This window comes from Dysidea avara, chromosome 12, assembly GCF_963678975.1.
Source record: "Dysidea avara chromosome 12, odDysAvar1.4, whole genome shotgun sequence".
Lineage (NCBI taxonomy): Eukaryota > Metazoa > Porifera > Demospongiae > Dictyoceratida > Dysideidae > Dysidea > Dysidea avara.
In genome coordinates, this window is record NC_089283.1 from 22,435,641 (window position 1) to 22,447,822 (window position 12,182).

A 12,182-nucleotide genomic window follows, 5' to 3' on the forward strand; every position below is an offset into this window, starting at 1 on the left:
GTGTAGTGGAGAGAAGAGCGGCGAACTACCATGCAGCGTGGAATCCGACCAGCAGGACAGAACAAATGTTACGTTCACTCCACTCCAAGAAGATGTGTATTGTGTGGAAGTTAAGTGGTCTGGTGTCAGTGTCACGGGCTCTCCTTTTAACATCAACCTTCATTTGCCCATAGCAGATGATGATGTGCAAGTAGTTTCAGAAGCAGTTGTGCATGCAGAGGCTCCGCTCGATCTGTTAGAAGACATTATTTCGGCTAAACCCGAAGCAAGGAAAGTCAAATTGGTGGCCACTCCGTCTACCACCGTGGAATCAGGAAGTCCACTCTCTCTGGGTTTTAGCACTTCAGAAGCAGGAGAAGGTTCCATGGAAGCGACGTGCACTGGAGACAAATCCGGCAAGGTGACTTGCAGCGTCGTGCCCCATCCAGAGAACAAACAACGGATGGATGTTTCCTTTGTCCCTCCTCAACCGGATGTGTATCATTTAAGTGTGACCTGGTCGGGAGAGCATATTCCAGGCTCTCCTTTCAAGATTAATCTGCTGCCACCTGCAGCTGAGAAAGTAGAAACTGTTGCTAAACCGGAAAGCATAGTGGAAGCGGGAGTTCCAACAGACCTGCTAAGTATAGATACGTCCGGTGCAGGAAGTGGACAACTGGACACCACCTGTGTTGGGAGCAGAGTGGGAGAAGTGCCGGTAGAAGTGAAGCCAGCCGGTGATGACAAGTACACAATTATCTTTAATCCTCCAGAACCAGACACGTACGAGATCAGCGTGAAATGGGGTGGTGAGCATGTTAAAGGTAGCCCTTTCAAGATCGACATGCTTCAACCAGTGGCCAGTAAAGTCAGACTAGTCTCCACTCCTTCGGCCAGCATCGAATCTGGCGATGCTCTTAGTTTGGGCTTTGACACTAGCAAAGCAGGAGAAGGAACTATGGAAGCCTCATGTGCTGGGGACAAATCTGGACCTGTGGATTGCACAGTACAACAACAGCCAGTAGACCAAAGTAGAGTGGACGTTTCGTTTGTACCCCCACAGCCAGATGTCTACCGTTTGCATGTGAAATGGTCTGGAACAGATGTTCCCGGATCTCCTTTCAAGATCAATCTACTTCCACCAGCTGCTGAGAAGGTTGAACTGGTGACAGAGCCGCCCAGTGCTTCAACAGTGGGAAGTCTTGTGGACCTAGATTTCGATACCTCGGGAGCTGGAGGTGGCGAGCTACAAGCCACTTGTGTGGGAGCCAAGTGTGGTGAAGTTCCAGTAGAAGTACAAGCAGCAGGTGATGACAAATACAAAATACTCTTTACACCACCGGAGCCGGATATGTACGAAGTTAGCGTGAAGTGGGCAGGGGAACATGTCAAAGGCAGTCCCTTTCAAATCAATACACTCCCAGACTCGGCCATGTCAGAACCACCCGTAGAAGTGGAAGAAACCAAGGACGAGGTGGAGGCAGGATTGGATCTAGATCAGTTGGATGCCTTTTATGATGAAGGGGAGAAACAAAAGTACGCCCAACCTGAAGAAGAAACCACAGAGCCCGTCATATACTATGTCGGAGAAGTGTTCCGGCTCAGTGTTGACAGCGAAACGGGTGCAGACAGTGGTAGGCAACTAACTGTCAATTGTACTGGACAGCAGACGGGAAGAGCAAACGTAGATGTATTTGAAAATGTGGACGGCACATATGCCGTCAACTTTGAACCTAAGACACCTGACACGTACACACTGACAGCTCTAATGGACGACCAACACATTCCCGGAAGTCCATTCCTGATGAAGTTCATGACCCCAGTGGATCCTTCCAAATGCAGGGTGACGGGCTTGCCTAGTGGACAGCCGCAGGTCAACTCGACCATGCGCTTGGCAGTCGACTGCAGCGGTGCTGGCAATGCAGAGCTGACCGTAAGTGCAGAGAGCCCACCAGGAGAAGCTTCGAAACTCGAGGTTAATCAGAAAGACAAGAATCAGTATTCCATTACCTACACTCCCTCCACAGTGGGAGTACACAAGTTGCACATTGAGTGGGGTGAACAACCGCTACCATGCTCACCACTGATTTTTGAAGTCACCAGTGAAAAGCTGCCACTGTTCCCTCATGGTAGCCCCATCAATCTCGACATTGGTATCCCGGGAATCAAGCCAAAGGACGTGTCCGCCCATGCTGTTTACGAACCAACCAAAGAAAAGCTCAAGGTGACCATCAAGAAGGCAGAAAAGAAAGAACAGTTGAAATTGACCTTCAAACCAAAACTGCCAGGCATTTATCACGTCCACGTGTTTGTGAAGCACGACGAGATAGCAGATAGTCCGTTCAGAGTCAAATACTCAAAACCGTACAATCCGAGTGCTGTGACGGTTGCAACACTAGGCAGTGAACCATACTTTGTAGAAGAGCCGATAGAATTTGTGGTGGATTGCAACGAGGCAGGATTTGGCGAATTGTCCATCAAGTCGTCTGGCCCCACTGGAAAAAGACCAGCAGATTTTAAGGTGACGGACAACAAGGATGGTACGTTTGGTGCTGTGTACGTGCCCACCGCACCAGGTGAACACAGATTCGACATCACGTGGTCTGGAAAGGCAATCAAGGATAGTCCACTGACAGTGCATGCATTTGCTGGAGGAGCTGGCCGTGTCAAGCTGGTGGAGATTCCCGGACACAGCCTAGAATTGGGTGCAGCTCTCTGCTTGGGCTTCGACAGCTCAGAGGCTGGCAAGGGAACACTGGACGCATCGTGTGTAGGAGAAATTACTGGTAATCTACCATGCACGGTAGAGCAGAACGCAAGCAAAGACAAGAGGACGGATGTGTGCATAGTTCCTCCCCAGGAAGACATTTACCACGTAGATGTGAAGTGGTCGGGAGATCACGTTCCCGGCTCTCCCTTCAAACTCAACCTTCTCCCACCCGTAGCAGAAAAGGTCGAGCTGATGTCTCAGCCAGAGAAGTTGGCAATGCTGGAGGCAGGAGCTCCTATGGATTTGGATTTTGACACCACTGCGGCTGGAGGTGGCGTATTGGATGCTAAGTGTGTCGGTGAACGAGTTGGCAGCATCCCAGTCAATGTCAGACCGGTGGGTGAAGACAAGTACAAGGTATCATTTACATCACCCAAACCAGACTCGTATGAAGTTAGTGTCATGTGGAGCGGAGAACATGTCAAAGGCAGTCCCTTCAAGATTAACATGCTGCAGCCAGTGGCGAGCCGTGTCAGACTGGCAGTCCTGCCGGCAACGAGCGTGGAGCCAGGAGAACCGTTAGCATTAGGATTTGACACCAGCAAGGCAGGTGAAGGAGTCTTGGAAGCTGCTTGCAATGGTGAAAAGTCTGGAGATGTGCCGTGCTCTGTTGATATCAGCAAAGATGACAACACTAAAGTAAACGTATCCTTTATTCCTCCTCAACCAGATATTTACAGATTGAGCGTGACCTGGTCAGGAGAACATGTTCCCAGGTCACCGTACAAAATCAATCTCCTTCCACCAGTCGCAGCAAATGTAGAAGTGGTGGCCGAGCCCGAGACAACATTGGAGGCAGGTGCTCCCACCGACTTCCTAAGTTTTGACACTTCCGCTGCTGGTGGAGGTGAACTGGAAGCTGTCTGCGTGGGAAGCAAGGCAGGAGAGGTGCCAGTCGAGGTGACACCAGCTGGAGACGACAAGTACAACATATCCTTTACTCCGCCTGAGCCAGACATGTATGAGGTCTCCGTGAAATGGGGAGGTGAACATGTGAAAGGCAGTCCTTTCAAGATCGACATGCTACAACCAGTGGCAGGCAAAGTCAAATTGGTGTCCCCTCCCACAACGAGTGTCGAATCAGGTGCTGCACTAAGTTTGGGTTTCGACACAGCCAGGGCTGGAGAAGGCATCATGAAGGCCTCTTGTAGTGGAGAAAAATGTGGAGAAGTAGAATGCTCAGTGCAGCAAGACGAAGACGACCGTAGCAGAATGAACGTTTCATTTGTACCGCCTCAACCTGATGTGTACCGTCTGAGTGTGACTTGGTCCGGAAATCACATCCCAGGATCTCCGTTTAAGATCAACCTACTTCCTCCGGTTGCTCAGAATGTTGAAGTTGTTGCTCAGCCGGAAAGCACAGTGGAGAGTGGGGTACCAGTGGATCTCGCATTTGACACTTCCGGTGCTGGGGGAGGTGAACTAGATGCAGTATGTGTGGGAGAGAAAGTTGGTGAAGTGCCAGTGGAGGTTAAGCCAGCTGGAGAGGAGAAATACAAGATCATGTTTACGCCTCCTGCACCTGACATGTACGAGGTTAGTGTAAAGTGGGGTGGAGAGCATGTGAAAGGCAGCCCATTCAAGATTAACATGCTAAAGACAGAAGCTACCAAGGTGAAATTTGTATCCATACCTCCACCCAAGATTGAATCAGGTGACAGTGTCGTCCTTGGTTTCGACATCACAGAGGCAGGCAGTGGGAATCTGGAGGTCAACTGTGCAGGAGAAGTCTCCGGTATAGTGGAATGCACAGTTAAGGACGACCTAGAGAAAACAAACCAAACAAATGTGTCATTTGTGCCTCAGCAGGGAGACGTGTATCATGTTAATGTGAAGTGGTCAGGTGTGCACGTTCCCGGCTCACCTTTTAAGATCAACTTGCTTCCACCAATTGCGGACAATGTTGAGGTGACCGCTGAACCAGAAATGGTGCTCGAGTCAGGAGCTCCTTTGGACATTGAGCTTGATGCTTCCAATGCTGGTGGTGGGCAGCTAAGTGCAACCTGCGTTGGAAGATGGGTTGGTGAGGTGCCTGTAGGTGTAGAAAGACAAGGACCCGATGTGTACAAGGTGTCGTTTACTCCCAGGGAGCCGGACATTTACGAACTCAGTATCCTGTGGAGTGGTGATCACATCAAAGGCAGTCCATTCAAGATAAACATGCTTTCTTCGGGTACAGACAAAGTGAAGTTACTACAGGTTCCAGCTGCAAGTATGGAATCAGACAAGCCTCTTTCTTTCTGGTTTGACAGTAGTGCAGCAGGAGATGGAAGCATGGAAGCGACATGTGCAGGAGAAAAGGTAGGAGAGGTGGAATGCACGGTAAAAGGCAAGGAAGACAATCCTAATCATCATGAAGTGGCATTTATTGCTCCAAGTTTGGATGCATACGTACTAAATGTTACATGGAACCGTCAACATGTTCCAGGTTCACCATTTAAGATCAACTTACAATCGGCTGCAACGGACACATCATTACACAATGTTTCATTTACATGGTCCGATAGGCCCAAAGAAGAGTCTGTGTTTAGAGTGATTCTTTTACCAAAAGAAGACACTGGTTACAAACAAGTGCACTATGTGGGAATCCAACCAGCCGAAGATACAGGATCACCAGCAGTAATGAAATTTGACAGTGGCAGTGCTGGAAGAGGAAAGCTTACCGCCACTTGCAAATCAGACAAATCAGTTGTGGTAGATTCTCAAGTGACAGAACCTCTACCTGGTACGTACGCAGTACAATTCGTGCCCGAAGATGACCCTCACAGTGTGGAGGTGTGGTGGAATGGAAAGCCTATAGACGACTCACCTCTGTCAGTGATGGCCAGGAAACCAACAGACAGTGAACTGATTGAGCCAGTAGTTGAAGCTGTGGACGAGGATACAGTACAGGCAGGATACGACGCACCTGAGATATTTGGAGAGACAGAAGAGCAACCAGTGCAAGAGTTTGCTCACGGTCATCCTGTGGAAGTGGACATCACATCTCCTGGTGCAAAACAGAAAGACATCACATCTCATGCCATTCACGAAGGTACCAGTGAAAAATTCAAAGTGACTGTTAAAAAGGTGGACAAAGAACAGTTCAGACTGAGCATGAAACCAAAGCTACCTGGAATTTACAACATGCACGTTTTCATTAACAAAGAAGAATATTCTTCTAGTCCGTATAAGATTAAGTACTGCGAACCTTTTGATGTCAAGGCAGTGAAAGTAACTTTGGTAGACAGTGAACCCTACACAGTGGGAGAAGATGTGAAATTGACTGTCGACTGCAGAGATGCTGGAAAGGGAGACATATCAATCAAAGCAACTGGCCCAACATTCGGATCTAGAGCGAAATGTGATGTAACAGACAACAACGATGGCACATATACAGCAGTCTACATACCCAATTCAACGGGTAAACACAAGTTGGACATCACAGAATCAGGCAGGCCAGTTGCAGGCAGCCCCGTAAAGATAAAGGTGGTTCAGAGTGTTGCAGAGAGAGTAAAGTTGGTGGAACCTCCTTCATCGAGTGTAGAAAGTGGTGCACCTCTGGAGTTATGTTTCAGCACCAGCAGAGCGGGTGACGGAAAACTGCTTGCATCTTGCGTCGGTGAAGCATCAGGAAAAGTACCGTGTAAGGTAGCGAGCTCTAAGGATGACGGTGAAAGAGCAACTGTTTCATTTGTTCCTCCTCAACCTGACATTTATCATGTAGAAGTGAAGTGGTCTGGTGCACACGTACCAGGCTCTCCTTTTAAAATCAACTTACTTCCACCGGTTGCCGATAACGTAGAAATAGTTTCGCAGCCAGAATCTCAGGATGTGCTTGAGACAGGAGCCCCGGTGGATTTAGACATTGACACTTCCAAGGCTGGAAGCGGTGAACTGAAGGCAACCTGCCTAGGAAAGAGAGCTGGCGAAGTACCCATAGAAGTGGTGCCTACAGGTGGTGACAAGTACAAGATATCGTTCACACCTCCTCAGCCTGACATGTACGAGGTGAGTGTGAAGTGGGCAGGAGAACACGTGAAAGGTAGTCCATTCCAAATCAACACCCTACAGACAGGTGCCAACAAAGTGAAGGTGGTCTCACTACCATCTGACACCCTAGAATTGGGATCTCCTGTGGTTTTAGGATTTGACACAAGGATGGCAGGAGAGGGAACAATGGAAGCATCGTGTAGTGGAGAGAAGAGCGGCGAACTACCATGCAGCGTGGAATCCGACCAGCAGGACAGAACAAATGTTACGTTCACTCCACTCCAAGAAGATGTGTATTGTGTGGAAGTTAAGTGGTCTGGTGTCAGTGTCACGGGCTCTCCTTTTAACATCAACCTTCATTTGCCCATAGCAGATGATGATGTGCAAGTAGTTTCAGAAGCAGTTGTGCATGCAGAGGCTCCGCTCGATCTGTTAGAAGACATTATTTCGGCTAAACCCGAAGCAAGGAAAGTCAAATTGGTGGCCACTCCGTCTACCACCGTGGAATCAGGAAGTCCACTCTCTCTGGGTTTTAGCACTTCAGAAGCAGGAGAAGGTTCCATGGAAGCGACGTGCACTGGAGACAAATCCGGCAAGGTGACTTGCAGCGTCGTGCCCCATCCAGAGAACAAACAACGGATGGATGTTTCCTTTGTCCCTCCTCAACCGGATGTGTATCATTTAAGTGTGACCTGGTCGGGAGAGCATATTCCAGGCTCTCCTTTCAAGATTAATCTGCTGCCACCTGCAGCTGAGAAAGTAGAAACTGTTGCTAAACCGGAAAGCATAGTGGAAGCGGGAGTTCCAACAGACCTGCTAAGTATAGATACGTCCGGTGCAGGAAGTGGACAACTGGACACCACCTGTGTTGGGAGCAGAGTGGGAGAAGTGCCGGTAGAAGTGAAGCCAGCCGGTGATGACAAGTACACAATTATCTTTAATCCTCCAGAACCAGACACGTACGAGATCAGCGTGAAATGGGGTGGTGAGCATGTTAAAGGTAGCCCTTTCAAGATCGACATGCTTCAACCAGTGGCCAGTAAAGTCAGACTAGTCTCCACTCCTTCGGCCAGCATCGAATCTGGCGATGCTCTTAGTTTGGGCTTTGACACTAGCAAAGCAGGAGAAGGAACTATGGAAGCCTCATGTGCTGGGGACAAATCTGGACCTGTGGATTGCACAGTACAACAACAGCCAGTAGACCAAAGTAGAGTGGACGTTTCGTTTGTACCCCCACAGCCAGATGTCTACCGTTTGCATGTGAAATGGTCTGGAACAGATGTTCCCGGATCTCCTTTCAAGATCAATCTACTTCCACCAGCTGCTGAGAAGGTTGAACTGGTGACAGAGCCGCCCAGTGCTTCAACAGTGGGAAGTCTTGTGGACCTAGATTTCGATACCTCGGGAGCTGGAGGTGGCGAGCTACAAGCCACTTGTGTGGGAGCCAAGTGTGGTGAAGTTCCAGTAGAAGTACAAGCAGCAGGTGATGACAAATACAAAATACTCTTTACACCACCGGAGCCGGATATGTACGAAGTTAGCGTGAAGTGGGCAGGGGAACATGTCAAAGGCAGTCCCTTTCAAATCAATACACTCCCAGACTCGGCCATGTCAGAACCACCCGTAGAAGTGGAAGAAACCAAGGACGAGGTGGAGGCAGGATTGGATCTAGATCAGTTGGATGCCTTTTATGATGAAGGGGAGAAACAAAAGTACGCCCAACCTGAAGAAGAAACCACAGAGCCCGTCATATACTATGTCGGAGAAGTGTTCCGGCTCAGTGTTGACAGCGAAACGGGTGCAGACAGTGGTAGGCAACTAACTGTCAATTGTACTGGACAGCAGACGGGAAGAGCAAACGTAGATGTATTTGAAAATGTGGACGGCACATATGCCGTCAACTTTGAACCTAAGACACCTGACACGTACACACTGACAGCTCTAATGGACGACCAACACATTCCCGGAAGTCCATTCCTGATGAAGTTCATGACCCCAGTGGATCCTTCCAAATGCAGGGTGACGGGCTTGCCTAGTGGACAGCCGCAGGTCAACTCGACCATGCGCTTGGCAGTCGACTGCAGCGGTGCTGGCAATGCAGAGCTGACCGTAAGTGCAGAGAGCCCACCAGGAGAAGCTTCGAAACTCGAGGTTAATCAGAAAGACAAGAATCAGTATTCCATTACCTACACTCCCTCCACAGTGGGAGTACACAAGTTGCACATTGAGTGGGGTGAACAACCGCTACCATGCTCACCACTGATTTTTGAAGTCACCAGTGAAAAGCTGCCACTGTTCCCTCATGGTAGCCCCATCAATCTCGACATTGGTATCCCGGGAATCAAGCCAAAGGACGTGTCCGCCCATGCTGTTTACGAACCAACCAAAGAAAAGCTCAAGGTGACCATCAAGAAGGCAGAAAAGAAAGAACAGTTGAAATTGACCTTCAAACCAAAACTGCCAGGCATTTATCACGTCCACGTGTTTGTGAAGCACGACGAGATAGCAGATAGTCCGTTCAGAGTCAAATACTCAAAACCGTACAATCCGAGTGCTGTGACGGTTGCAACACTAGGCAGTGAACCATACTTTGTAGAAGAGCCGATAGAATTTGTGGTGGATTGCAACGAGGCAGGATTTGGCGAATTGTCCATCAAGTCGTCTGGCCCCACTGGAAAAAGACCAGCAGATTTTAAGGTGACGGACAACAAGGATGGTACGTTTGGTGCTGTGTACGTGCCCACCGCACCAGGTGAACACAGATTCAACATCACGTGGTCTGGAAAGGCAATCAAGGATAGTCCACTGACAGTGCATGCATTTGCTGGAGGAGCTGGCCGTGTCAAGCTGGTGGAGATTCCCGGACACAGCCTAGAATTGGGTGCAGCTCTCTGCTTGGGCTTCGACAGCTCAGAGGCTGGCAAGGGAACACTGGACGCATCGTGTGTAGGAGAAATTACTGGTAATCTACCATGCACGGTAGAGCAGAACGCAAGCAAAGACAAGAGGACGGATGTGTGCATAGTTCCTCCCCAGGCAGACATTTACCACGTAGATGTGAAGTGGTCGGGAGATCACGTTCCCGGCTCTCCCTTCAAACTCAACCTTCTCCCACCCGTAGCAGAAAAGGTCGAGCTGATGTCTCAGCCAGAGAAGTTGGCAATGCTGGAGGCAGGAGCTCCTATGGATTTGGATTTTGACACCACTGCGGCTGGAGGTGGCGTATTGGATGCTAAGTGTGTCGGTGAACGAGTTGGCAGCGTCCCAGTCAATGTCAGACCGGTGGGTGAAGACAAGTACAAGGTATCATTTACACCACCCAAACCAGACTCGTATGAAGTTAGTGTCATGTGGAGCGGAGAACATGTCAAAGGCAGTCCCTTCAAGATTAACATGCTGCAGCCAGTGGCGAGCCGTGTCAGACTGGCAGTCCTGCCGGCAACGAGCGTGGAGCCAGGAGAACCGTTAGCATTAGGATTTGACACCAGCAAGGCAGGTGAAGGAGTCTTGGAAGCTGCTTGCAATGGTGAAAAGTCTGGAGATGTGCCGTGCTCCGTTGATATCAGCAAAGATGACAACACTAAAGTAAACGTATCCTTTATTCCTCCTCAACCAGATATTTACAGATTGAGCGTGACCTGGTCAGGAGAACATGTTCCCAGGTCACCGTACAAAATCAATCTCCTTCCACCAGTCGCAGCAAATGTAGAAGTGGTGGCCGAGCCCGAGACAACATTGGAGGCAGGTGCTCCCACCGACTTCCTAAGTTTTGACACTTCCGCTGCTGGTGGAGGTGAACTGGAAGCTGTCTGCGTGGGAAGCAAGGCAGGAGAGGTGCCAGTCGAGGTGACACCAGCTGGAGACGACAAGTACAACATATCCTTTACTCCGCCTGAGCCGGACATGTATGAGGTCTCCGTGAAATGGGGAGGTGAACATGTGAAAGGCAGTCCTTTCAAGATCGACATGCTACAACCAGTGGCAGGCAAAGTCAAATTGGTGTCCCCTCCCACAACGAGTGTCGAATCAGGTGCTGCACTAAGTTTGGGTTTCGACACAGCCAGGGCTGGAGAAGGCATCATGAAGGCCTCTTGTAGTGGAGAAAAATGTGGAGAAGTAGAATGCTCAGTGCAGCAAGACGAAGACGACCGTAGCAGAATGAACGTTTCATTTGTACCGCCTCAACCTGATGTGTACCGTCTGAGTGTGACTTGGTCCGGAAATCACATCCCAGGATCTCCGTTTAAGATCAACCTACTTCCTCCGGTTGCTCAGAATGTTGAAGTTGTTGCTCAGCCGGAAAGCACAGTGGAGAGTGGGGTACCAGTGGATCTCGCATTTGACACTTCCGGTGCTGGGGGAGGTGAACTAGATGCAGTATGTGTGGGAGAGAAAGTTGGTGAAGTGCCAGTGGAGGTTAAGCCAGCTGGAGAGGAGAAATACAAGATCATGTTTACGCCTCCTGCACCTGACATGTACGAGGTTAGTGTAAAGTGGGGTGGAGAGCATGTGAAAGGCAGCCCATTCAAGATTAACATGCTAAAGACAGAAGCTACCAAGGTGAAATTTGTATCCATACCTCCACCCAAGATTGAATCAGGTGACAGTGTCGTCCTTGGTTTCGACATCACAGAGGCAGGCAGTGGGAATCTGGAGGTCAACTGTGCAGGAGAAGTCTCCGGTATAGTGGAATGCACAGTTAAGGACGACCTAGAGAAAACAAACCAAACAAATGTGTCATTTGTGCCTCAGCAGGGAGACGTGTATCATGTTAATGTGAAGTGGTCAGGTGTGCACGTTCCCGGCTCACCTTTTAAGATCAACTTGCTTCCACCAATTGCGGACAATGTTGAGGTGACCGCTGAACCAGAAATGGTGCTCGAGTCAGGAGCTCCTTTGGACATTGAGCTTGATGCTTCCAATGCTGGTGGTGGGCAGCTAAGTGCAACCTGCGTTGGAAGATGGGTTGGTGAGGTGCCTGTAGGTGTAGAAAGACAAGGACCCGATGTGTACAAGGTGTCGTTTACTCCCAGGGAGCCGGACATTTACGAACTCGGTATCCTGTGGAGTGGTGATCACATCAAAGGCAGTCCATTCAAGATAAACATGCTTTCTTCGGGTACAGACAAAGTGAAGTTACTACAGGTTCCAGCTGCAAGTATGGAATCAGACAAGCCTCTTTCTTTCTGGTTTGACAGTAGTGCAGCAGGAGATGGAAGCATGGAAGCGACATGTGCAGGAGAAAAGGTAGGAGAGGTGGAATGCACGGTAAAAGGCAAGGAAGACAATCCTAATCATCATGAAGTGGCATTTATTGCTCCAAGTTTGGATGCATACGTACTAAATGTTACATGGAACCGTCAACATGTTCCAGGTTCACCATTTAAGATCAACTTACAATCGGCTGCAACGGACACATCATTACACAATGTTTCATTTACATGGTCCGATAGGCCCAAAG

At 49.3% G+C, this 12,182-nt stretch overlaps 1 protein-coding gene across 1 annotated transcript in view; it reads left to right on the forward strand.

Annotated features, from left to right (window-relative positions):
* The window catches only part of LOC136240586 (uncharacterized), a 71,513-nt gene that overhangs the window by 26,988 nt on the left and 32,343 nt on the right, over positions 1-12,182 (forward strand). Inside the window, exon 3 of the mRNA XM_066031595.1 lies at positions 1-12,182. This exon is cut by the window's left edge and continues 16,861 nt beyond it; it is cut by the window's right edge and continues 32,343 nt beyond it. Within this exon, the coding sequence (XP_065887667.1) occupies positions 1-12,182 (12,182 nt within the window).